This window comes from Caretta caretta, chromosome 9 (genome assembly GCF_965140235.1).
Source record: "Caretta caretta isolate rCarCar2 chromosome 9, rCarCar1.hap1, whole genome shotgun sequence".
In the NCBI taxonomy this organism is placed as follows: domain Eukaryota; kingdom Metazoa; phylum Chordata; order Testudines; family Cheloniidae; genus Caretta; species Caretta caretta.
Window position 1 is genome coordinate 16,729,240 of NC_134214.1, and position 27,042 is coordinate 16,756,281.

At 45.2% G+C, this 27,042-nt stretch overlaps 2 protein-coding genes across 3 annotated transcripts in view; one reads left to right on the forward strand and one right to left on the reverse strand.

Annotated features, from left to right (window-relative positions):
• The window catches only part of SLC7A14 (solute carrier family 7 member 14), a 64,682-nt gene extending 38,494 nt beyond the window's left edge, over positions 1–26,188 (forward strand). For both annotated transcript variants that reach the window (XM_048863427.2, XM_048863426.2), the window contains exons 3-8: positions 5,445–5,681; positions 9,157–9,374; positions 12,959–13,105; positions 14,053–14,261; positions 14,629–15,506; positions 22,765–26,188. In XM_048863427.2, the coding sequence (XP_048719384.1) occupies positions 5,445–5,681; positions 9,157–9,374; positions 12,959–13,105; positions 14,053–14,261; positions 14,629–15,506; positions 22,765–23,087 (2,012 nt within the window). In that variant the 3' untranslated portion in view covers positions 23,088–26,188. The remainder of the gene's footprint in view (positions 1–5,444; positions 5,682–9,156; positions 9,375–12,958; positions 13,106–14,052; positions 14,262–14,628; positions 15,507–22,764) is intronic.
• Positions 16,191–27,042, reverse strand: part of CLDN11 (claudin 11) — a 42,573-nt gene continuing 31,721 nt past the window's right edge. Inside the window, exon 3 of the mRNA XM_048863430.2 lies at positions 16,191–19,104. Coding sequence (XP_048719387.1) covers positions 18,953–19,104 — 152 coding nt within the window. The 3' untranslated portion in view covers positions 16,191–18,952. The remainder of the gene's footprint in view (positions 19,105–27,042) is intronic.

Sequence of the window (27,042 nt, forward strand, 5' to 3'; positions counted from 1 at the left end):
ACTTCCTTCCTGTGAAAGGTGTTGACCTCTGGTTTTAGCAGTGGTTCTCCCATGCCAGCAAAGGCATTCCAGCCGTCTCAGCACCAGGTCAGACAAAATGCCCCCAGGCCCTACCACTCTTGTGTAACCTTCCAGAGCCAACAGTATCATATCACAGGTGTGACATTAAAGAGATACGGGAAAGCTCTAAAATGATTCTGTGTAATTTGGATGGGCACTTGGGGCCTGACCATATAAGCTCTCAGAACGCCAATTCTAGGCAACAAGAAGTGTTTGAACTGAGGGCTTGCAGGATTGGGCTGTCATTGGATATGCAGAATGTGGGGAGCTGTTTTAGTGGGGCGGACTTGGAAATTCATCCCTTATGAAGATCAGACTACTTGTACTTGATTGGCCAACAATTCCACATGCCCCTTTACACAACTGGCCTTCGCCAAAACTTGTTCAGCTCCCTGGCACTGTAGAGGCCTCAGGCAGTGACGCAGTTTCGTCCCTCCTGTTCTCTGCCTGTGGCACACAATAGTTTAATCTTCTGACAGCTGTAATGTTTTGCTCTAAAATTCTGGTTGAGAGGCTGCGTGCAGGGGTAGTACTGTATTTAATGGCCTGTGATATATCGGAGGCCCAGCTAGATCCAATTGTCCTTTCTGCTGTGGTGCTGTAACAATTTGTATAGTGGGAGTGCTGAAAGCCATTGAACCAAACTGCAAGTCTTGTAGATGATGGAAACCACTCCAAGCCAGGGGGTGCAGGAGCACTCCCAGAACCCCTCGTTCCAGCAGCTGTGCCTTTCTGGATTTTAAATGCTATGACCCTATATGGAGGTAGCCCTGTTTCCATTCACCGAGGTGATGGATGAAAGTGATAAAGCATTCTTTCCAAGAGATTTCTTTCAAGTGAATCACTGCTGTAAGCAGCTGCACACCTGGCAAGGTCTATGCAGGAAAGTTCATGCTAAACAGAAATAAAGTCATGCTCAAATGTTAAGTTGGTACAAATTACTTTGGGGGAAGTTGTAAAGTGCAGGAAAATCCCTTCTGATCACTGGAAAAGGTCCCCACTGCACTGGAGTCTGACCCTGGCCCTTGACACAACCATGGCACTCCCATTAAACAGAGGGCAGAACAGTAGTACAAATAAAAAAAAATAAATAAGTTGTGTCCTTGGGTCTAGACACTTTGGGAAAATGCTGAAGAGTTCCCACCAATCAGCATCCAGCCACTTTAGGCATTCTCAGGACTACAGAGGTCAATCCTTCAGACAATCCACCAGATTCTGGTCTGTGGATTTTTTTTTCCAGTGGGTGTAGCTTTGGTGCACTTTGGAGACCTTTGTTCACTGATCTTAACTGCAGTTTTGTCAGACCTGAAGAACACTCATGCAAATGCCCTATTCAGGGTCTAGTTATTACTATTAGTTGTAGTAGAGCATTAGAAGGCCCAGGTGAGATTGGGACCCATTTGTGTTAGGCACTGTATAAACACAGACAGTCCCTACCCAGAAGGGCTGACAGCCAAATTAGATATAACAGATGGGGGTGGGTGGGAAACAAAGGCAGACAGGGTAAAATGATAATATTAGTGAGGGGGAAGGAACAAGCAAAAGCAGGGAAAGAACAGGTTAAAGATTATTAGAGACGTTAGATGTATTCAACTCAGGAGGGCCTGACAGAAATTCACCTTGGGATACTTAAGCAATCTCAGAACCATTAGCAACTATCTTTCATTCTAGCATGAAGCACAATAGAACACAACCCTGCAAAAGCAGCATTATTGTACACTCCTCTCACACTCAGCTCCAGCCTGGGCAGATTCTTGCTCAATAGGAATAATTGCCTGCCTGGGTGTGCAGCACACAGTGGTTATTGCCAGGTCCTGGGCATACGCAAGGTCATACACCATGCCCCCTAATCTCAGCCTTTCCCCCTGGCTCCCACTACAGAGTGCTCTTTGGCCTGGCCTTTCTGCAGGCTTGGAGAAAACTCAGACAGGAAGCAGAAACTGCTGGGTGGGATTCTCAAGAGAGCCTGCATGTCAATGAAATAAGACTTGTGCTCCTAACTCTCTTATGCATATTTGAAAATCCCAGCCTCTGTCTCCCTGCTGACTTTCCAGTGGCTGGGGTCTTTAGCAGGTGCCCAAATACAACACTATCTCATCAGCTATCCACTGAGCAGCCCTGCCTAGCCTGTCATAAGCACACTGTATCTTTTCAACTATAGGTACCTTTAATCCTTAGTTTCCCAGCAGGACAGAGTACAGCACAAGAGGGACCTGCCACATGACTTTCTTTCCTCAAAATATCCCCCTTTACTGCCTGTTCCTCCCCGTTATATATTCTCCCAATTACTGAGTCACTTGTCTCATTAGCCCAGCAACTACCACCCAGGTGTCAGCAATGCCAAGAGAAACTGGTCAATTAATTTCACTCAAGCTTACAGTCTTCCCAGTATTGCAACCTCTTCAGTGCCCCCGGTGCTACCAAGAGTACCCTGTGACAGACAGCCTGGCCAGTGTTTGGCCAAGGGCATGTAACTACTTATGAAACAGTAAACGGTGGAATAAAACAGTTGAGTTGGAAGTATGTTCTGCAGCAGTAAGGTTCTGGCAGCAAGAGTTAATAACAGCTTGCCCATCGTAACAGAGAGAGAATAGCACTGAATCGGTGATAGCCCCAGTAATCTGCTGCCATAGAGGACACACATGCACCCTCTGTGTCTGCCTGTACATGTATTTGAGGGGGATGTCTGTGCTCAGAGTTCCATTGGTGGCTGACAGTTAAACCCCTCCATCGATATTCAAGGTTCTGGTCACCGTCTACAAAGCCCTAAATGTCAGAGACCGCCACTCAACCTGTGTTTGTTCGGATGGGCCTAGGGCATCCTCAGCAGCAAGCCCTCTTCTCTGGAATTTGCTCCCTTCAGAAACTGATCTGAGCCCAAACCTGGCCACTTGCAGACAGAACCATAAAGTTCACTGCTTTGTCCAGGCTTTTTCATAATTTCTGAATCTGCCTCCCCTCTCACCTAGCCTGCTGGCAATGGCATTCCTCTTCCTCCTTCTGAAGGGGATGCTGGTTCTCATGGAATATTGATCTGTCTAAGGCCTTGGTCTCTGTTTAACCGTACACAGGGCACCTCCAGTACCATGGTGGTAAGGGCCTGTAAGAAATACAAATAAACCATTTCTGCCCTCGTGCACAAACAGGACACCGGTTAGCTTGACTAGTATTTGTGTACACATTTAAGGCCCACAGGTACTGGTGGCATTGCAGTATATTGCTAAGGTTAGTAATATACAGAAAAGAACTTAGGAAATAGAGTCTAGGAATAAGACTTTTGGGGGGAAGGTAGAATCCACATGGTTTGGGGCTGGATGAGGAAGAAGGGAGAATTCTATCTCTACCAAAACGACTACACTCCATACGGTTCATGCAAAGACACCACTGAGCCGCTTTAGCTATATATAAAGCTGCCTTGTAACCCAGGAATGGGAAGTGCTTTTATATAGCACTTCCCATTCCTGGGTTACAAGGCAGCTGGTCTTTAAACCTCTGTTTTCTTTGGCATGGTACATGGCTCATCTGAGATAGCCCACAATTAACAGCCGGGCTGCTGCACATAAAGTGCAGCATGTCAGTAATATCTTACCCACATTAGAGGAACTGAAGAATAACCCTCCACAAGCCTCAGAGCATCATAGTCTTTGGTAGAATACCATGTGACCAAGGTCTGGCAGCATGTGTAATGTGCTTGTGGAGGAGTTATGGGTTTGCTGATGGTGTTTTGAACTGTTTATTAGGGCTGGCTGAAAATTTTCCATTGAATTTCTCTCCCCCTCCCCTTTTTTAAAAAAAAAAATGGAAAATGGATTTTTAACTAAAAATGCTTACACCCCTTGGAGACAAAGACTTTCCTTGTCTCTGTTACACCATCCTGACTGAATAGAGATAGTTGCGGCAAGAGCAAGGACTCTCTTAAAGAGCCTGCCCCTGCAGTTCCAGATCCATCACTACATGAGTTGCATGGAAAGTGAGTAAAATGGTTCCTTGTTCTCACTCATTGTCTTTTACTGATGCTCATAAACAAGCACAAAGGGAGTCACAGCTGCTTAGAAGGGAGCCCAGCTCTATTGACGTCATCAGGCCTGAGGTGCTCAGCACTTCTGAGTATCAGGCCCTTAGACTGGAAGCTCCTGGCAGGGACCATGTCCTCTGCCAGTTTTGTACAGGGCTAGCACTCCGTCATCACTCAATAAATAACGGGAATACACAGTCATGCAGTTCTAGCATGACTTGCTCAGTCGCTCCCACTGCCCTCTTCCCCGCCTCATCTCTCCCTTATTCACAACATAATTATTAGTCCTCTTGAGACACAGCAAGAAATGGTTGACTGACTGATCCCTGTTATATCCAAAGCTGCATGAGAAGCATCTGATTTAAAAAGCCTAAGGCTATTATTACTCTAACAGCAGCAGCCAAGACCTGGGCTTGGCAAACGTCTGACTTTCCATATCCTCTTTCAGCTCCTCGCAGATGGTAGGGGTTGACGACTGTACCTCGGACCTTTATCCCAGATACTCATTCTCAATACAAGCAATAGACAGCATAGTAAATTACTACCCAGCTCTCAGAGCTATTGTAGCCCACAGTTAAAGGGAGAAGCAGATGGTTACCACTGGATTTCTTCGCTTTTTTTTTAAATCTAATTTTGCCTGGTTGAATAACATGCGTGGAAATATTTATCTGTCTCGGGAGCCAGCCTAAGACCCTGACCCTCCATGCTGTGTGTTTACCAGCAGCACTTATGGATGGACTCAGTTCTGAGCTCCCAGGAGTTGCCACACTCTCTCAGATAGGACACGTTTGGCATGCACACATACGCGGGATATGTATGCACAGATTGCATTTGCAGGTGTTCAGCTGCTACCCAGCCTCCTGCTTTGCCCACCCAAATCCAAATTCATGTGCCCCTGAGATCATGAGGAGCTTGGTGGAGATCTCTGGCCTGTGTTCGGAGCAGGTCAGACTGGCTGGTCCCTTCTGGCCTTAAAGCCTGCTGAGAGTATGCACACAAAATTGCACCTAACCCTTTCAGAGGCCAGACTGAGCTGCCTAGGAGGATTATTTCTGGTATATTAGTAGTGTGTGACAGTGCCCAGAACATGCTAAGCATGTTCCTGCTCTGCAGGCCAGAAGCTGTGGCCCAACCTCCTTCCTACTCCTTTCTGCACCAGAGGGGATTAGGGAAGGAGTAGTCCCTGCACTCCGCAGAACAGAGGGACGATAACTGCGCCCACGGTCTTTACGCAGGCCATGCTCATTTCCCTCCCCACCCTACACTGAATACCCATGTAAGGGCTGGGCACAGCCCAGCCCATAGTTAACTTCCTTCTTCTTGTCCGGCACTCTGTATTTTCTCATGGCCATTTGTGCTTTCTGAACAGGTGTTTGTTATGCTGAGTTCGGAGTGCGTGTCCCGAAAACCACAGGCTCTGCCTACACCTACAGCTATGTGACTGTTGGGGAGTTTGTGGCCTTCTTCATTGGCTGGAACCTGATCCTGGAGTACCTGATTGGCACAGCAGCTGGCGCAAGTGCCCTGAGCAGCATGTTTGACTCCCTGGCAAATCACACCATCAGCCGCTGGATGGTTGACAGTGTTGGAACATTAAATGGACTGGGTAAGAATTAGACTAATACTCTTGTCATATAATGTGTAGTTACGTGTGTTAATCGGGACCTAAAAGGCAACTGGAACCTCCTTGGAAATCAGACAAGGATCGCATGCTCTGTTCACTATTACCTCTGTCAATGGCAGTCTTGCTATTGTAGTTACTTGCGGGCATCCCAGTAGAGTTGGAGTGAGGTGGCAGCTTACCTCTCTGACATCAGGTGTGCTGCCATGCCCAAGGTCCCCTCCTTCTGTGGTTCTGGTTCTCTCCTCTGGAGGGAGCCCTCCTCTGGCTATTTTTTGGGCTTTTGGCGCCATAGCTAAAGCACAAGTCTTTCAAAAGAAAGCCCAGTTAATAGCTGCCCAAAACAAGTCCCTCCCCCTTCTTGGGCAGCAGCCCTCTGCCTAGGGTCTGTGCGACCTGCAAGTCCTGTTCCTTGATTACAGGCATCACTTTCTCCTCTTGTACCAGGGGCTGACCCATCCTTTATTCTCACAAGGCCATGACTTCTCTCTGAATCCTTTCCCTTCATTTCAGGGGCTTCCCATCACCCCAAGGGCACTGTAAGGGAGCCCAGGCTCTCTACTACTCCAGACTCAGGCCCTGTGACCCTGTGCCATGCAAACTGCTTGTCCGCTCCAAACTACCCTGCTCACAATTCCCAGTGCTTCCTCCATCCAACTTTCCCTACCTCACCCTGGACCTTCTTAGCATCTTTCCTGGACTCCCTTCCCAGTTCTTCTCAGCAGGGAATGACACCAGCACTGGCCAGGTCACCAGCCTTGGAGAGCTTCCTTACCCCACTGCTGTCCTTCCCTTGACTCTCCTCACCTTCCTATTAGCAGGGGACCACCAGGCCCTAAGTACGGGGGAGCCACCCAAGTCCCATTCCCTCTTTACACCAGGAAGGAGGGCTTGTCTTTTATTCTGTCTCACCCTTCCCATCAGGCCTTGCTGTAGCATAGAGTCACCTAGGAGAAAAACCAGGCACAGATGGAACCTGGGCCTGGGCCTGACCCTGACATTGTCCCATGCCTCATCCTGGCCTGGTTTTGAGATTGTCTTGTGACAGGTGGGTTTTCAGGAGGGAATGTCTGAAACGGCCAACCAATCCTGGTGAGTGTTCCCTCCTCACCTAAGGCCTAATCCTACAAGGTGCTGAGCTCCCTCAACTTCCACTGAAATCTGCACTTTGCAAGATCAGACCCTTACTGATTAATGCAGATAAACAGGTGGAAGTGGGAGCCTGTTGTTTCTTCACTGGCTCATGATGGAGGAACCTTAATCCAGGAGTTAAAGACCTTTGTAAGTGACTATGTCAAAATACTGCTGCTAATCCCTTCATTCACACAGTGACTCTCTCCTGCTGATATACACGGGATGCTGCTCAGACACAGGGCAGTTTAAAAAGTCACAAAACACAGTGTAAAAGTGGAGACAGTATTTAAAAAGCCAAACAGTCCGGGATCCTCTCAAAAGAGTCTGGTGTTTGCAAATGCCCTGGGGCCGCTAGTGATTCCAGCTCCAAAACTCCCCGAATACTAAAGATTACAAGAAGAGTTGGATAAACTGAGGAAGGTGCCTCCAGGGAACATGATCCACAGGCTCAGGCTGACTATAGCAAAGGTCCTCTTGACCCACAAGCAGGCACAGTGCTGCACTCTCATGATCACACCCACGGAAATACACAACACGTGATCCAAGTGCCACTCATCCTGGATCCTTCTCACTGCCCCGTTTGATCAACAGCTGATGTTTGCAGTGCTCACCGTTCCACTCTTTCCACAGCATTTTGTAGGCTGCTTTGCCCTGCGCTAGTGATGGAATTCGTAGCCTGGCTCACTCACCCCTGAGGAGTTCTCCATCTGGTGACACAATTGGAAAACATTCGTTGGCAGGAGGGAGCATTCCTTGATGCAGTCAGGGGGCCAGAATAAATCATTTTATTGGTACTAGCAATGGGTTTGAAGCAACATGTTTTGCTCTAAATGCAAACAGTCTCAAAGCTTGGCTTGTTCCAATCCAGGGTTCTAGTTCAGCTTGTCTTAGAGACAGGCTCAAGGGGTGAAGCTGGGAACTGCATCTGGAGTGGAACTTCCCTGCAATTTGGGCGGGAAACAGGTTTGGGGCTTCTATCTAAGCCCATCTCTAATTTATACCCATCAGATGGAAAACAACCTGTGTTTTATTCTCTGCATTTGCTAAAGTTCTCTCTGATTACTGTGGTATAAGAACACTACATGGTTTCAGGGGGGTGCCTATCACACGTACACACACGTTGATGAAGATAACTGCTAACTGAAGCAGTGTGCTTCCAATCTAGTACAGCAGCAGGTGAGAAAGTGCATACACAGATGCAGTGTTAGTAGACTGGCAATCAAAGCAACTGCTCCAAACCCCAATTCCTGGTTAATCAGATGGGCTGCATCTGTAAGGTAATGAAAACAAACACTTCTGAGCACCCAGCCAATGGCAGTCTTAAAGCTAAATCATAATATATACATTATGCTGTTTAATTTTACATTCCCCTGTTATCATCAATGCCGAGTGACTCACCAGACGCAGATGGCAGTCTGTGAAGCCAGTGGAGGGCTTTCAGGGTTCAGGGATTCAGCAACCTGGCTTCCGCAGACAGGAACCATGCTGCAGAGCCATTTTTAATCATCACCTTCTAGATTTCCTTCTACAGGGACCAACCAGCTGCCTGGAGCACAAAAATCTAGTAACTGCTTGTTAATTTCAGTGATTTCGCTATTTGTCTAGCAGACCCAGTACTACTCTGTGGCAGATGCTAATGAGTAGCAATAGATCACAGTTCTGATAAATGTTTCATACAAAATTAATGTTTGATTCATTTTTAATTGGAGGCTCGCAGAGTGGATGACTAGGTGATTTTGGAAAATGGAGGCATGGTCATACAGTTTAGGATCTGAACTTTCGTTCTTTGCTCACCCACAATTCCCTTTGACTTCAGGGCAAGGAATGGAGGTGTGTCCTTTATCCTGAATGAAAAATGGTAATCCATTCACAGTAAACAATTTGACACATGACTGAAAGCACTGGGAAATGCTGTACTTAGAAGAAACCAATAGGCCAGTATCCTGGTTCTTACAAAATGCTTCCTAGGAAGGTTCTAAAACACGGCAAGACACCTGGTTGTTGTGCCATTCTATGAAATGGTGTAAATGTCTTCCTGACCCTAGCTAGTAATCATTTTATAAGCTTGGGGGTGAACGCCTTTGAAACGTATCGTAGCTAATGTAAGCCGAGGTGCTGCTGCACATTAATTACTGATAACCGTTAATCCTTTGCATTAGGATCAGAGCAGCTCTACACATTTTTATATTGCTCCAGAATCCAGAAGGCAGGGGAGGGGATTTTCCTGAGGTCCTCGCTGTCTCTCTCTCTCTCTCTGTCTCTGTCTCTGTCTCTCTCTCTCACTGTGTGTGAAAAGTTACACATGTATTTTGTTTTGTTTGTCCAGGGAATGGAGAGGAATCATATCCAGATCTTCTCGCTCTGGTTATTGCTGTCATTGTAACCATCATTGTGGCCATGGGGGTGAAGAACTCTGTGGGATTTAACAACATGCTCAATGCAATTAATCTGGTAGTGTGGATCTTTATCATGATCGCTGGGCTTTTCTTTGTCAATGGCGACAACTGGTCTGAAGGGCAGTTCTTGCCATTTGGATGGTCTGGGGTAAGTGTCTTACACACAATCTGGTATGCTATGGTCATCAGTGGCCTTCAACTGAAGCATCCTAGCTGGTCATATAGTGCCCGCACCATATAAGCCACACCACTCCAATTCCCATCTGCTGTGCTAGCAGGTCATCATTATTTATTTGTATTACATAGCACATTGAGGCCCCAACTGAGATCAGAGCCCCAGTGTAGTCTAGATCAGAGCCCCAGGGTAGACTATCAGCTCTTCTGAGCTGGCACTAACAAAATATAACAGACAAAAGCTGGGAGAGGAAACTGAGGTGAAACAACTTGCCCAACGTCACACACATCAGGTCAGTGGCAGAACTGGGAACAGAACCCAGGTGTTCTGACAACTAGTCCAGGGCTCTAGTCACTGGCCCATATTGCTCCTCAGACTATGTAACAACAGAAGTCTTTAGCCACCCTCCCCTCCCCTGCTTCCTTCTTAGAAAGCACCACTTTGGTTTCATCTCCTAGCTCCTTGGGCCATGGAGAGAGGTCACAAGGCCTGATAAACTGGGGAGTCTGGGGAGGACCACAGTCAGAGGGGGTAGAGCACAGGTAAATAGGAGCAGCTGAGGTAGTTTCTGTGCACTGTGGGTACATCTGAGAAAGAGGGGAAGTCTGGTCAGTGGTGGGGAGGGAGCTGTCTGAGCTCTCTAAAGGGAGGGCCAGCGCTGCTGTATACTGAACTCCCAGAGACAGATTTACAGGGCAATAACTGAAGGACTTTCAAAAAGATTAAAGATGAGCCAAAACGGGGACCATTCTTCCAAACCCCCTCAAACCGTGGGAGTCCAAACCATACAGAATCCAGGTCCCAGCTCTGATCCAGAGACCAAACCCTGACCCACCTCAAACTGCTAGACTGACAGCAATAAACTGAAGAGTAAGAGTTTCCAAAGTGCCTAAGTGGTTTAGGAACCAAAATCCCATTGATTTTTTTCCAATGGAAATCAGGATCCAAGTGACTTAAGTGCTTTTGAACCTTTTACCCAAGGTGTTTTACTGAAGCCCTGCTCTCTCCCAGCTGAATGTGGTGAGTTGGTCTATATTGGGATCTAGATCCAAACCCTCTTTGTATCTGCATAACCAAATCCCAAATGACAACATTTGCCTGTCTTTGAAAAAGTCACTTGTGGTCCAGTCTTCCCCCACTCCATCAGAATCAGCTTAGAACTTTTTCATAACTCTAAGCTCGAGAGCCAGCCATTTGAAGTGATATGTTGTTATAATGTTATTCCAAAATACAGTAGCCATGGATAGAAAAGGAGTTAAGGGAGGGCTAGTGCAGTTTCTATAAAGAGGGGGAAACATACTGATATTTGTTTTGGTTGGTCTTTAGTAAAAATGTTCTAAGCTGTTTGTTTTGTGCACTTCATAATGCCACCTGCCAGTTCTTATTTTATGGATGTTAGCTCACAGCTTACTGAGAATTTGGACAGATTTGGCTTTTTCAGCCTGCTTGAACTGTTTTTTATCCAAGGATGAGCAGAGACTGAAAATATCTCAGCTGGACTAAGGCCAAGATAATTTCTCAGATTTACACTGTTCAACTCCATAAGGTTTTGTACAGAAAAATAAGCAAGAAAGTAAAGTAAACCAAGATTCTTGGTTATCAGAGAGGATCCTGGGCTGTCTGATGTTTTTCCTCCCTCTTCTCTTAAATAAATCAATATTTTCTGCTAGATAAAACCTAAAGAGAAGAAAGAAGTCCCCTTGAGAGCATATATTACATTTATCTTTTGAAGCTGCTTGGCCTTTTTACACCACATATTAGGAACAATAAACAAAGAGAAACAGAAAAAACAGCCATTTCTCTTGTATTCAAACCTATGAAAGACTCAAGGCAAAAGTACAGAATTTAAAGGGATAAGGGGCTTCATCTAAGCCCATTGAAGTCAATGGGAACCTTCCCATTAAATGGGTTTTGGATCAGCTTAAATTTGAGCCCCCAATTTAGATTTTGTAAAAATAATCATGCAGTCTCTGTGTTTAGGGTGAAATTCACTCTTGTGCAGAGGGCCACAATGAGGCCTCAATGAGGCCAGTTAAGTCCTTTAAAATAGGATTTAAATGAGGCTTAAGTGGTGCAGAGGCCCTCTGCAGAGAGGTGAATTTTACCCTCTAGTGCACTGCTAGATAGATAGATAGATAGATAAATAGACATTGCAAACTAACCCGCTTCTTGTGTCTATCTGAGATACCAACACTTTAAAATCATTACCTTTTTTGTCAGTCTTGCATAAAATACCTTACAGAAAGCCAAGGCAAATTCTTTCCATGTCTGTATTTAAATAAAGAGTTGCTCTCCATTTGAATCACAACTCGCCATTTATTTGTAATTTTCAGCCATTGCACAAGCTTGCAATGTTTCAACAAGCTTCAGTGTTTGTTTCCTTGATTTGATAACTGTCCTTGATAATATTGTATATTTAAAGAAAATAAACACAAAATATTTTAACAGTAAAAATAATTCTTCATCCAAGGGTTCCCAGTGGGTGCTGCTAGCCCAGCTGCAGTTTCCATACAAAACAGAAGTTATTTTGAAAGCTCCACACATCTGATTACATCTATTCTGGTCCGTCTATCAGCAGATTTTGCTGTCACATTAAAAAGTTTGCTAATATGTACTGTGTGAGAATGTTACAAATCCCTATTAATTTAATCAGATTTGGATTCTAATAGCATGAAAGCAAGTGACTATATAAAACTGGTTAATTGTCTCATCTGTCACTGTCAGGATCTGTCAATAGATTCAGGGGCTGCATAACTACAGATCTGTGTCAAGCGTTAGTCAGTTGCAGATGACTCTCTTTTAGTGAAAACCCAAACCCCACCAGCCTGCAAACAGCACAGGGCCTCCTGCCTCAAAGGGTGGAGAACAATCTGAGTACTCTCAAATCCAGTAGCTCTCCTAGCCTTGGTTTAACTTTTTTGTTTTAATTTTATTGAATGCTCTTTTATTTCTAGATATTTCATTGTATGGCATGATGTTCAAGCTGCTTGTTGAAAGAGAAGCACTAGATTAAATTATTGGATTCTTGGTTCTCCCAGGTGCAGGCCCCAAATTAGAAGGCTCAGTTTGGGCACTCAGATCAACCTTTAAGTGTCCAAAAGTCCAGTTGAAATGGAACCGGGTTCCTTAGCTTAAGCATCCGTGTTTGAAAACTTAGATACGCTCTGAGCCACATCTGCCTTGCTTTACATAGGCTTATTGACTTCCACTCACGTTAAAGGGGGGTAGGATTTGGTCCAATAGGCACTGATTTCAATGTTCTCACAGAAGCCAAAATCCACTCCCCAGCAGGAATAATTCGGCTCGGCGCTGGGAAACTCTGTAGGAGGAAGTATTAAGGGAAAGCCTCCCTTTAGGCCACTGGGTTGGTAATGGAACTTCTCCATGGCTGCTACTGGAGGCCTCCATGGCCCTGGTGACCCTTCTGTCCTCACCCCTATGTAAAAGTACAGTGGATCCTCCAGCCCTTGATGGGGGCGGAGAGGGGAATACAAGGAGGCATCTCTCATTCTACTAGTTTTCCTTCATGTGTCTGATTAAATCAATTATTTGTGCAGGTGCTAAAAGGCGCAGCTACTTGTTTCTATGCCTTCATTGGCTTTGACATAATCGCCACCACCGGAGAAGAAGCTAAGAGTCCCAACACCTCCATTCCCTATGCGATCACGGCTTCATTGGTCACGTGCCTGACAGCATATGTATCTGTAAGTACCAAATACATACAACGTTTCTCTACTGTGGCTTCTGTGCTGCTTTCTTTAGTGAGATAACGTGCCAGTGAGATCATGTAACAAATGTTTCCTTCTCTGGTGGATGTGCATGACTACATCAGCTGTGGATGTGTCTGACTATATCAATGTCTTTCTGTGGCTGCCCTTTGACCTCCCAGTCTGTTGTTTCCAGGCGGAGGATTCAGATAGTTTCATTCTGATGGGGATCCCATTTCCTGTGCCAGCTACATGGAGCATGTGACAGCATGTGACAGCCTGTCTTTTCCCCATGCATAATCTACATCATCCGATACAAAGGGGAGCTCAGTGTGTAAGACTGCAGCAAAACAAAGAAGAGCACCAGAGATGCAGGACACATTTCCCAAGCTGCATCTTTGGAAGAGGAACCACTTCCACTGCTACAAATTTGGGACACTGCCCAAGGCAGCATAGACCATAGATCATAGGCAGTAACGGGTGTGGGTGGCAAGCATAGAAATGGCAGAAGCATTGTTCTGCTTCTCGGCATCCAAATAAACACACATCTGTCTTCAGGGTAATGGAACAAAACTGAGTGAGTCATAGGGGGAAAATGTTGTTCTAACTGTTTTACCTAAAACCTATCCAAAGGCCACCAGGCTATCCTCTTTCCTTAATCATGGCAGTTACCAGCCAAGTCCCTTCATTTATTTTTCATTTGGATAATTGTTCTGCAGTGAAGGCCATATTTTGTCCTTTGCAAATAATGGTTTAAGTATGCTATATAAGAAACATAGGATGTGTGGCCATTTCTGAAACCACATTTTAAATATTTCTGACTTTCATCACTGAGAAACTGATCTCGTCCATTGTGGGTCCTCGGCAGAAATATAAGCTGCAGTCAAGAACAACCCTCTATACTCCTCCACTCCTACCTCGGTGTCTTCTTTTGTCTTTGATAGGTGAGTGTAATCTTAACTCTGATGGTGCCATACTCTGCCATTGATTCTGAATCCCCCTTGATGGAAATGTTTGTAGCCCACGGATTCTATGCCGCTAAATTCATCGTTGCCATTGGCTCTGTAGCAGGATTGACCGTGAGCTTGCTGGGCTCCCTTTTCCCAATGCCTAGAGTCATTTATGCCATGGCTGGTGATGGGCTGCTCTTCAGGTGAGTCATGCTTTTGCTGTCATTTATTTTTGCCCCCTGATGCTTTGTGACTTGAGTTCAAGTTAAAGGCTCTGCTCTCATTGAAGTCAATGGGAATTTCACCCTAAATTATCTGATGTGCACTTCAGATTATACTGAGATTGCCTGGAGCTACAAGCTACCCAAAATTCAGGGTAGTTCCCTTGTCATTATAGCCACTTCTTTGGGAGGGTCAGGCACTGGAATTTTACCCAGAGAAGCAATTATACTAGAGCTTAGTCTAGCTCCAAACCCCAGTACCGCGGCTTTGCATCCAGGTAAGCGTTACTGTCACAGGGAGCCTCCACTGTGTGCAGTTTTAACGTTCTGTGACTGTTTCACACTCTAGATTCTTGTCCCATGTGAGTTCTTACACGGAGACTCCAGTGGTGGCTTGTATTGTCTCAGGATTTCTAGCAGCACTGCTCTCCTTGCTGGTCAGCCTAAGGGACCTGATAGAAATGATGTCCATCGGCACACTCCTGGCCTACACTTTGGTCTCTGTTTGTGTCTTGCTTCTCCGATACCAGCCAGAGAGCGACATTGACGGCTTTGTCAAATTCCTCTCTGAGGAACACACCAAGAAGAAGGAAGGGATTCTAGCTGACTGTGAGAAGGAGGCTTGCTCTCCAGTGAGCGAAGGGGAGGAGTTTACTGGCCCACTCACCAACACGTGCGGTGCAAAAAATCTGCCGTCGTTGGGTGACAACGAGATGCTAATTGGGAAAGCAGATAAACCCACCTACAACATCAACCACCCCAACTATGGCACAGTTGACATGACCTCAGGAATCGAGGCAGATGAGTCTGAAAACATTTATCTCATCAAGCTGAAGAAATTAATAGGGCCACGTTATTACACAATGAGGATTCACCTGGGACTGCCAGGGAAAATGGATCGCCCGACTGCAGCTACTGGCCGCACTGTCACCACCTGTGTGCTCCTACTTTTCATCCTGATGTTCATCTTCTGCTCTTTCATAATTTTCGGTGCAGACTATATCTATGACGAGAGCTGGTGGGCTATTCTCCTGGTGGTTTTGATGGTCCTGCTCATCATTGCATTGGTATTTGTGATCTTGCAACAGCCAGAAAACCCCAAAAAGCTGCCATATATGGCACCTTGTCTCCCTTTCGTCCCTGCATTTGCCATGTTGGTGAATATTTATCTCATGCTGAAGCTCTCCACAATCACATGGCTCCGATTTGCTGTCTGGTGTTTTGTGGGTAAGTCTTGGATCTTTTAAGTGACTCTGTTTTAAAAGAGCTGTAAAAGTAACTTCTCTGGCAGATGGAAACCTAGATGTCACTCTCCTTTTTCCTCCCTCCCACTCTTCCTGCCTCTCCCCTCCTTTTCTTTACTTTCTGTTCTTCTGTCCCCATTTTTTCTTTTTCCCATGTTCTCCCCTTATTTGGGGGAGATTTTTTGAATACAATATAAATTCCCCCCAAAAAAACCCAAAAAGGGAACTTTACTAATTAGAAAAATTGGGCCACGCTGTCATTCTAACCAGTCTGAGCTGCAGCTAGGGTATAGTACAATTCTCTGCAGCATTTTCAGCTGTGATCCCAAAACACTTTCAAAACTCAAATTAATTCAGCACCCCCGGGAAGTGGCCTAGCATCATTATCCTCATATTGCAAACAGAGACACTGAAGCACAGAGGGGTGAAGTGCCTTGCCCATGGTCACCCTACAGGGCAGAGGCACAATCCGGAATAGAATCCAGGTCTTACTTGCCATCCGACCATCTATGCAGCCAACCACACTGCAACTCCAGCTATGCAGGCTGTAGGGTGAGCCAGTGTCAGGCTGGAGGCTAGAAGGCAGGAAACCTGGTTCACAGTCTCCCACTTTAACCATCGTACAACACCTTCTCTTAAAGCCAGCACTTAAAGGTTAGCATTCATGTTTATGTTTGTATTTATTTATTTATGGTTGCTTTTTTCCACCTCCCACTCTGCTGTCCGGGCACATCTACAAACATTCAGACATTCAGTATCAACATTAAAATGATCATCTCTGCAATAAACTCCTCTCCCACCACTGAAATATTTACATTTGTCCCCCCTATAAATACCCCCGACTATCATCATAATCAAAAGAACAGTCCCACATCCACCAGCCCACCCTCTCCAAATGTCCAGGGGAAAAAAACAGGCCATATAGCATGTCCAGAAGATTAACAAATCTGGGCCATAGAGAACCAAAGCAGGATAAGAATACCAGAGTCAAGGTCCCCTCATGGGGAATATTATTATTTGTATTGTGGTAGGGCCTATGAGGCCCAGTCATGGACCCCATAGTGCTAGGGTGCTGTACAGACTCAGAACAAAAAGACTGTTCCTGCCCCAAATGTCCTGCCAACAGCCCCTTCCCAATCCAATCAGAGCTCAGGATCCTACTTTGATTGCAACTGTGGCCATATGGCACAGGGCGAGAGTTGGGAAGTTGTATGCTAAGTGTTATTCAGCTTACAAGACAGCCTTTTTTAAAGAGGAACAATGATTGACATCCGAGCCAATGGCTTGTCCGCCATGTGTCAGCCCAATCCAGATTCAAGTAGTCTTCTTCTCATCATCATCATCCCTACCAGGGGTTGTGATGGGAAAGAAGAGCAGCTCAGCATTTACCACAGTGATGCCGCTGGGTGCCACTTGAACATTTCCATTCCAGCTGGCAGCTGTAAAACCTGGCCTTATCAACGGCTCTTATTGGTAGAAATTTACTCCATTTGACTAAAAGTGAAAAACAATCAACAATGAAAACCCCCTCCACATATGTTATCAGCAGCAGGCAGGTTTTCCTGTTTATAAAAGAATCCAGAGGGACCGGTTGTCCCACCCACCATGAAAGCTGTGTGGGTCTCACTCCCTTATCTGTCATCACAGAACTGCAGGGCCAGGGCAGATTTCAGCAGTTGATCTTTCACCTGCACTGCATAGTTTGGAGGCTGCTTTCCCAAGCCTGTTTTAGGAGTTAGACTTTGCACTAAATCCAGTTTTTAATAGTTTTTTCCAAAAATAATTTGGGTACCTGTTCAAATTTTGGTTTCTCATAAATGAACCCCTGAAGTTGTTTGATGGAATGTCCTGCAGGAGAAGAGCACCTGAGAGATGGCTAGAGATAAATTGGTTTATTCAGTGAAATGAATTATTCTCCCTTGTATAGCTGCTGAAGGGCACAGCCAAATTAAACTGGCTCTAAGCACTGTCCTGATCTCTTCATTGCAGAATAGCTGGGTAACTCACATAGCAGAATTGATAAGCTTGTGTTACTTAGTGTAACAGCTCATTTCCAACATTTCTAGTCATAGCCCCCGATCCACGTGGATGGGCCCCTTGTGCCTGCAAAGTCCTGTTGATTTCAGTGGGACTCTCCATAGGCGCAAGGGATCATGTGGGTCAAATTGCAGGATCAGGACCATAGTCAGCACAAGAGTTACTGAACCCAGATTTGGGTTCAATTTTTCCAAAAGGCCTAAGTAACAAGCCAAAGAATTAGCTTCATCAATAGTATATTCTGCCCACTCCCAAGCTATCAGGAGTTGATTGAACATTCCTTATCTCAGGCCAGACTTCTGCACCATTTAGGGTACATCTTCACTGCAGAGTTAACGGGAGCTAGCTACGCTCAAGTCTCTCCTCTTGAGTTAGCCTGGCTCATGGGAGTGCAGCCACAGTGCAAAACAACGCTCATGCTGCTGTGTTTCCACTGATGCTGCAATCACTTGTGCATGGCTCTAAGACTCCTGGGGGTACATCCCATGGTTCTGTAGGACCCTGAGCCTTTCCTAATGAATCGGGGAAGAACTTGTTAGAAGGCATTGGAGGACTAGCAGCACTCAAGTGGAGCTAAGCTGCGTCCGTGCTATAAAGGAGTCAAGTTAGCACTAAGACATTTTAGCCTATACCCGCTGACTGGCCAGGCAGCTAGAGCTGAAAGCACCACCATGCTTGATCTAAGGGGTTTTGTGTGTGGACAGGACTCGAGTGAGGAGTAACATTCCGTTCAACTTACAACTCAAGTTACCTCTGCAGTGAAGACAAGCCCTTCTGCTCTTGATATAGGAAAATGCTGTATTCTGTTCTGGTCACTCATTTCTAAACGGTTGTAACAGAAACAGGAGGGGTACAGAGAAGGACAGCAGAAATGGCTAGAGGAACAGAAAGACCGCCATGTGCAGCGTTATAGTTTAGAAAGCAGACAAATAAAAGGTAACGTGATAGAAGCATTTAACGAGTGGTGCAGAGAAGGGCATTAGATGCTTCCTATTTGCTCCCGCATAACACTCAAACAAGGAACACCAATGAAATAATTGGAAACACATTTAAAACTGGGAAAGGAAATACTTGTTTTGCTTTACACAGTGCATAACCAAAGCCAAGAACTTAACAGTATCTAAAAAGAATGAGACATTGGTATGAATAACAAGAACAGCCACATTTACCTTACATTAAGATAAAATAAGCATAAGGGATATAACTCTTTATGCTTTAGGGCATAGCACAGCCACTAACTGCCTGGGGCTTGCAAAGTACTTCTCCTATGTGCAGGTTATTCCATGATTTCTCTGAGATGGGGTATCTTGCACCTTCCTCTGAAGCATCTCTAATGGGATACAAGGACCACTCGTCTTATCCAATACGGCAGTGCCTGTGTCTTCTATGTTCCTAATTACAATGTGAGACTTTATTCACTTTCACTGGATGAAGTTGATTCTCTCTGGCATCAGATGAGGATGTGTCATCCTCTTCAGGCCCAGCAGAGCCAATGGAGCATTGACCTGCGCTCTCAGCTTCTGGATGGGAATTCCAGCTGAGCTCTGGTTTAAAAAAAAGAAAAGAAAAAGACCTCAGCTTTAAAGCCAAGATGAGGGCAGGTGACAATCCTAAAACCTCAACTTCTTCCTAAGGATCTGGAGTGTATTGTGCAGAGAGAGCGCCCTCTTGCTCTGTACTCTTCAGAAAGGGGGAACTGTACAGAATCTTTGGAAAAGAGGTCAATTACGTAAATTCCAGAGGTTCCCCTGAGTCCTGAGAGCCCTGGGAACTGAGCAGTCCTGTCCCAAAGGTGCTCTCTCTCTCCCTACTTCCCAATCAGGCACACTTGAGTAATTGTTGCACTCCAGAAATAGTGCAGTACATTCTGTAGCTCCACAGCACTCACCCAGAATCTAAATAGTGATAAACAATTTAATTTGTTTGGCTTTTTTATTTCAAAGCAGCCCTGTGCAGCTGAGCAGTAAAGTAAGCAGAGGGCTTCACAAAAGAGCTTCACAAGATGTATTTTTAGGATTTAATTGGACTGAGTGCAGACTAGCACTTCCCAGGGCTCAGGCCTGCAGCTTCATTAAATTTCTATGAACAAACAGACCATCTGGTGGTGCAGGATCCATAATTTTAAACCATATCAGGAGATTTCCAGGACCCTGGCTCATCTATTTTTTAATACTCCAGACTGACTGGGGATGAGGAACTCAGTGGCAGGAACAGAAAGCCTTTTTGCTTCATGTGAGCATTTTAGTAAAAACAGCCAAATTCTGAGCTTATGCAAGCAGGAGTCAGTGGAATTTTCAGTATTTTAAGTATTACCTACCCCAAGCATGAGTCATTACCCCCTAAAATTATGAGATTGGCTTAAAAACCATGAGATTTAAGAAAAATAATATATTCTGGGGTCTTTTGGGTTGCCTTGTAGTGCTGGAGCCTTTAGGGTTCACATTTTCAAGCTTCTCTCCACAGTCATGATGGATAGAAACTTTCTTTTTTTTTTTTCAAATGAAAGCTGAGCTTTTCACATAATCACCTGACTCCAGGAGCTGGGGCTTTAAGAAAAAACACCAAATATCACAAGATTTATGATTCTAGCCTCAGAGTTGCAGAGAAAAGCTTGAAAATATGACACCTAAAGATTCAAAAATTACAAGATAAAAGGAACTCCCAAATTATTAAGTTTTAAGTCTAGTGTATGATTGTCAATTGTATGATTTCTTTTCTTTTCTTTTTTTCATGGACTTGACTCCTTGTTTTTGAACACTTATGATTGGCAATCCTCTACTCTACTGTACTTTACTTCTGGCAGTGGCCAACATCCAGTTGCTTCAGAAATTCTGTGATCATATTCAGTTGTTCATGGGAGATAATTTATTCCTGACCTCTGCAGGCAGTTCACACCCTAGAACATGCGACATCTATCTCGGAGGAGCCTGTTTTACAAAATATAGCTCTTTTGCAGTAGCTGCTACACATGATTTTGAGGCTGGAGGTCACACACACAAATGTTTGTTGACTCTCAGGAGAAATAGCCATACACTGTACCCTGTCACTTAAGAAGCTGTGGAATATAATGACCTCCTTCTGCAGCTTTAAATCAAGGGTGACTTCAAAACAGCAACAAAGTCTGCTAGATTTAATTAACTTTCCCCTGTGGCTTACATGGCATCAGTTCAGTTACCAGCCACAGGCAATTACTAAAGAAAGGCAGCTTCTCTTAAATTTAATTATTTCCCCTGTAGTTTCCATGGTAAAGAGCTGAAGTGGGTACAGTTTGTTTTACTTCTGCTGTTGTGTGAGACTTGCAGTAGTGGTGTGTGAACTCTGTTATCTCACATGATGATGTCAACCACTGCCAGAGCTGAGACAGACCTGAGCCGATGAAATTCTTGCAGGAACACATCTGCAGTAGATGGATTCTTGAATCCATTACCAATTAAGGATCTTAAATCTCCATATACCTTGGCTTCTGGAAAAAACATTCATGGTAGGTGGCATGCAGAGATTGTGTACCGTCACATGAGAAGAGAGTGAGAAAGAAAAGCTTGAAAAGAAACTCCTATCAGCAACAGGAGGGCAGGATTTCTGTATCATTTTAGCATCAAACATATTTAACCTTATGACTGTGAAGCATACTGGCTCTGTGCAATGAACGGTATGAGAGAGACAGTGGGAATGCAGGGAACACTGAACAGACTGAAGAGAAAGGGTAGCTGGGGTGGATAAAGGTATGAAAATGCAGTTTGGGGATTTTATCATGAGTCTAATGATATTTGATGTTTTTCTTCAAGTCCCAGATCCTGGAGTCAAGTGTTTATGTGAGAATTTCACCTTGCATTTAAAACAATAAATATAGTTCTAGCCCTTGTGTTTGCAGAGAGAAGCTTGAAAACATGAACCCCAAAGGTTCAAAAACCAGAAGGCAAATGAAAAGAATCCAAATTGTATTATTTTAAAATCTCATGATTTATAAACCCATCTCATGGTTTTGGAGGTCTGATATTGCATAGACCAGATCATCAGCTGGTGCAAATCAGTGTAATTCCATTGACTTCAATGTTGTCCCTTGACCTAGACTGATTTACACCAGCTGGAGATCTGGCCCAAATATGTGACCTACATATCCCAGGGGGAAGCAATGGTACCTAACTCTGTGTCTTTACAACTATACAGGATTTCTTATTCTTCTCTTCCCGCCACTCTAAAATATATTGCCTTGCATAATGACAGGTTTCAGAGTAACAGCCGTGTTAGTCTGTATTCGCAAAAAGAAAAGGAGTACTTGTGGCACCTTAGAGACTAACCAATTTATTTGAGCATAAGCTTTCGTGAGCTACAGCTCACTTCATCGGATGCATACTGTGGAAAGTATAGAAGATCTTTTTATACACACAAAGCATGAAAAAATGGGTGTTTACCACTACAAAATGTTTTCTCTCCCCCCACCCCACTCTCCTGCTGGTAATAGTTTATCTAAAGTGATCACTCTCCTTACAATGTGTATGATAATCAAGGTGGCCATTTCAAGCACAAATCCAGGTTTTCTCTCCCCCCCCCCCCGCCCCCCGCACTTTCCTGTTAGTAATAGCTTATCTAAAGTGATCACTCTCCTTACAATGTGTATGATGATCAACGTGGACCATTTCCAGCACAAATCCAGGGTTTAACAAGTGATCACTTTAGATAAGCTATTACCAACAGGAGAGTGGGGTTGTGGGGGGGAGGGGAGAAAACCTGGATTTGTGCTGGAAATGGCCCAACTTGATTATCATACACATTGTAAGGAGAGTGATCACTTTAGATAAGCTATTACCAGCAGGCGAGTGGGGTGGGGGGAGAGAAAACCTTTTGTAGTGGTAAACACCCATTTTTTCATGCTTTGTGTGTATAAAAAGATCTTCTATACTTTCCACAGTATGCATCTGATGAAGTGAGCTGTAGCTCACGAAAGCTTATGCTCAAATAAATTGGTTAGTCTTTAAGGTGCCACAAGTACTCCTTTCCTTTTTCCTAAAATATATGTATTCCATATTGCTAATAGAGAGACAAAGAGCTGTGCAGTAACATCACAGTATCAATTTTATAAGATCATTGTGTTTAACTGTTTAATCTTTGACTAGCTAGAACACACCATTTATTTATTCCACAGTGTTTCCTTTCTCAGATGGTTAACAGTTGTACTCCTCTGTGTCTCCCCCCACCTCCCTCAGGCTTGCTCATTTACTTTGGCTACGGTATGTGGAACAGCACACTGGAGATCAGCGCCCGGGAAGAGGTCCTTCATCAGAGCACATACCAGCGCTATGATGTGGACGTTGACCCATTCTCGGTCGAAGAAGGCTTTTCCTATGCTAATGAGAGTGACAACTACCAGGACTGGCAGCCTTCAGAAGACAAAGGCTTCTCTTACCAGCAGATGTCGGAGGCAAAGGAAAGCAGTCGGACGAGTAGCAAATCGAAAAGCAAAGGCAAACACAAACAGAACTTCGAGGCCCTGATTGCAAACGATGAGCTCGACTACTCACCAGAATAGGCGTAACACAAACAAAACCACAATGCTATTTCTCACTAACCTAACCCTTGGGCTAGATTGTGAAGGCTTCTTTGGCTCTCATTTTAAATTCCATCCTTCCTAAAATTTCAGTGCCCAGAATCACATCACTTACTCACTCACTTTTTTACTCTTCAGGATAGTTCTATAAAAAAGTTTATCCTGAATTCTGAGATTGTCACATTGATCAAAACAAGCAAGTGACCCATTCCGAGTCCACCAGCACGGCCTATCTTGGTGAATGTTACCAAGAGGGCCAGCATGTGGATGGATTGGCTGACTGGCAGATTCTTTCTAAGTCTATTAAGCATCCTATTGACCTCTTTTGGCAGCACTGACAATGTGATTTAAATGAGAGATGTGCCAAATAGGGTGGGTTTCATGTGAGCAGTTACATGACCAGCTGATTGGTGGGGGCATGAGACATATTCTCTGTGCTTTCCATAGAGAATATTTATCCCATGACTGTGCTGGCGTGAAGCAACGTATTTGGCATTTTCTTAGCAAGTATATTTTTTCCTTGAACCTATAGAAAGAAAACCTTTGCTAGAGAGGTGTAAGCACACTGAAGCAGTAAAACATTTCCCAAGGGAATCTCAGGAGTAGATTGAAAGTGGATCCAGGGATCTTAGTCTCACAGAGCAACATTTTCATCCTCCATTTCAGTACCATGGCAGTCACTGCACACATCATGACTAGGGATGAGCCTGAACCAAACCTCCTGAATCCAAACACCACAAGCTTTGGGATTAAAATGCAATCTCCATTGCTTGCACCACACTCTAGGACAGACCAAATCAAAACTTCAGATCCCAGCACACCTGAATTTCTCAGATCTGGATCTAAGCTTTATGGTTTGGGCCCATCCTTAATCACTCCTCATCTAGACTTAATTCATTCCTCTATAAATACTCATAAATATCAAACTCCATTTCTCTTGGCACCATAGGTACCAAGGCTTGGACTCCATTTCCATCATTGTGTGTCTTCTACTGATTCACTGATCCATAATAGTTCCCACTGGGCACAGTCCAGATTGTCATTCAGATTTCAGTTCTTCAGATAAAGTTTCTATTACTTCATGTCACGTCAGTCATTAACTTTAGGTCATCACTGGACAATATTTGTGGCAACTGTAGATAACGGGGCCATTGAAATCTCATTCCTTGCCGTAAACTATACTTTGTATTAAGGATCCTTACCTTGTATATGTTTTTGAGATTTTTAACCAATGGACTCTTGGGTGCTACTATGAAAAATACTGAAGTGCAGCTAGTGACTGTAGTTAATGAAATTCCATAGGATCACGCCTCACTTTGAAACCAAATGGAATAGGCAAAGGGAGATGGGAGTTCATGTAACACAAGGCAGGGATTCTTAGGAGATGAATGTTTATTGAGAGTTAATCCACTGGCTACTAGTAGAGAACTGGCCCAATCCTCTCACTCTCACCTGAGCAAAACTCCCAGCAATGTGAATGGGAGTTTTGCCTGAGTGAGGACTGAAGGATCAGACCCAATAGGAATAACACAGCCTCCTCATATCTAATCACAAGCATACTGGGCCAAACTCACCTGTGGTGTAACTCCACTGAAGCCAGGGATGACTTTGGCCTGCTATGTCTTTTCCTTTTAATATATAAAAGAAACATAGTTAACTAAACTCTGGTAGGAATTGTTCTGACAAAGAAATTGGACATTTCTGAGTCACTTTCTCCCATCCATGTTTTTGTTTATTTAGTCATTTAATTGCAATATGCTCAATGCACCTATCAGTACTACTAGGCACATGTACACAATATTCAATCACATTAAACCTAAAGCAATACAGAGTCATAGTGGAACACCACCCACCCAAACTGGCACTCACCTCACCAGAACAAAGCCGGAGATAGAGATTTTCCAAGCAGCCTTGGGGATTTAGATGCACAATTCAAATTGAAATTAATGAGTTGTGTCTCTCAATCCCTTAGGCAGGTTTGAAACTCTCAGGGACCAGCAGAGCAGTACATTCCAGGGTTGAGAGCCCCCTTTCTGAGAACAGTCTGCCACCAGCCCCCTGAATCACAAAACTATCAACTGGAGCATCCTGGATGACTTTGAGGTGTGGAATACAGAGGCAGAGAGTCTGGTTGAAAATCCTGGCCCCATTGAACTCAATGGGAGCATTGCCATTGACTTCAGTGGAGCTAGGATTTCACCCATTTGTCTCTGATGTAGCTCACACCCATACCATATAGGACTAATGTCTTCTTCTTACCATATTTGGATTCTAACAACTTTCAGAGCCAAGGAGAAACGTTTTATTGTCTCTTCCCTTTAAAAAACTCCTGTTATGGTTCTTATCACACTGTGTATTTACATAAGAACGGCCCTACCGGATCAGACCAATGGTCCATCTAGCCCAGAGTCCTGTCTTCTGAAAGTGGCCAATGCCAGGTGCTTCAGAGGGAATGAACAGCACAGTCAATCACACAGTCACCCATCCCCTGTCCAGTGCCAGGTTTACAATGGCACCAGTGGCTCCATGGAGCCGGGCCCATGCTCAGAAGGGACCCCGGCTTACTCCACTTGCACTGCACCCTGAGACCCCGCTCCTCCCACACCCACCACTTGCTCTTCTTGGCCGGCCTGCCGCCTGGCCGAGGACTCCTCCATGACCCCTGACTCCATCTCTCTGTTCCCTTCTGCCCCCTGGCAGGACCCCAGTGCACCTCTGGCTCCAGGCCTGTGGGGCCCAGCCTGTCTCCCCAGAGCTGAGCCGCCTGGCCAGTCTCAGCCTGGGGGGGAGGGGCAGACAGTGTCGGGGGCTTGGCTGGGCCCCTCCAGGCAAGTGCATCTGGGGCAGGCCTTGGCCTGGCTGATCGCACCACTCCTGAAGGGACAGAGCAATTCCCGGCCCCAGGACCAGCCCTGGCTGCACTAACAGCTCAGCCCAGCAGACACAGTCCACTCCCAGCAGGGCCGGTGAGTGCAGCCAGGAGGCAGGGCATGGGGGAGTGGGTCTCTGGGGAGTCCGGGGGATTGGGGTGCTGGGCTGTAAGGGGGCAGGGAACAAGTGTGTATTGGGGCAATAGAGAGTCGGGGGGGGAGTGCTGGACAGTTGTGATGGGGCTGTGGGCAGGGGAGTGCTAGGCAGGGGTGGTGTTGTGCAGGGTGCTGTGCATTTCTGGGGGAGGTCGGGGGGCACAGGGCATAGTGGGTCTGGGGGGGTTCTGGTCATAGGGGGAGTCGGGGGGGTGTCGGGCAGAGGGCTCTGTGGCGCGGCATGGGCCACCCCCCTTCCCCCCCCCCGAGAGGAAGGGGCATGCTGGCATCACAGGGCCACTGTGTGTGTGGCAACTGCCGGTTTGTAAATAGTGCCCTCACACTGGGCTGGGCGGAGCATGCTATGCCATGCCCCTGGCTGGCCCCTCGGTCTGGGGACTGATCTCCCCGCGCCATGCTCCATTGCCTCAATGGGGGCCCACAACTATGTTTGGCACCAGGCCCACAAAAGGTTAATCTAGCCCTGCTCCTGTTGTCCACTCCCAGCTTCTGGCAAACAGGCTAGAAACACTCAGAGCGTGGGGTGGCATCTCTAGTGTAAATTATTGATCAGCAACTTCCTTACAGATGATCCATTCCTAGCTCAATGGCCCATATAGCAGATCTGGTTTTAAATTATTGCAATACATGAAAAAAGATTTTTATCCAAAACCTATTTTTAATTAACAGCTCATATCAAATACATGAGAATGACTAGTCTCTTAGCTGCTGAAAGCTACAGGGCTAATTTCTGCCCCCTCAATTGCACCAGGGTAATCCAGCGAACTCCACTGACCTCATTAGCATTGCTCCAGATGTACACTGGTGTAATCAAGAAGAGAATCAGGACCACAATTCCCCTTGCTATTTCCTACCAATGCTTAGCAAAGTCACGACATTGTGCATAGTCA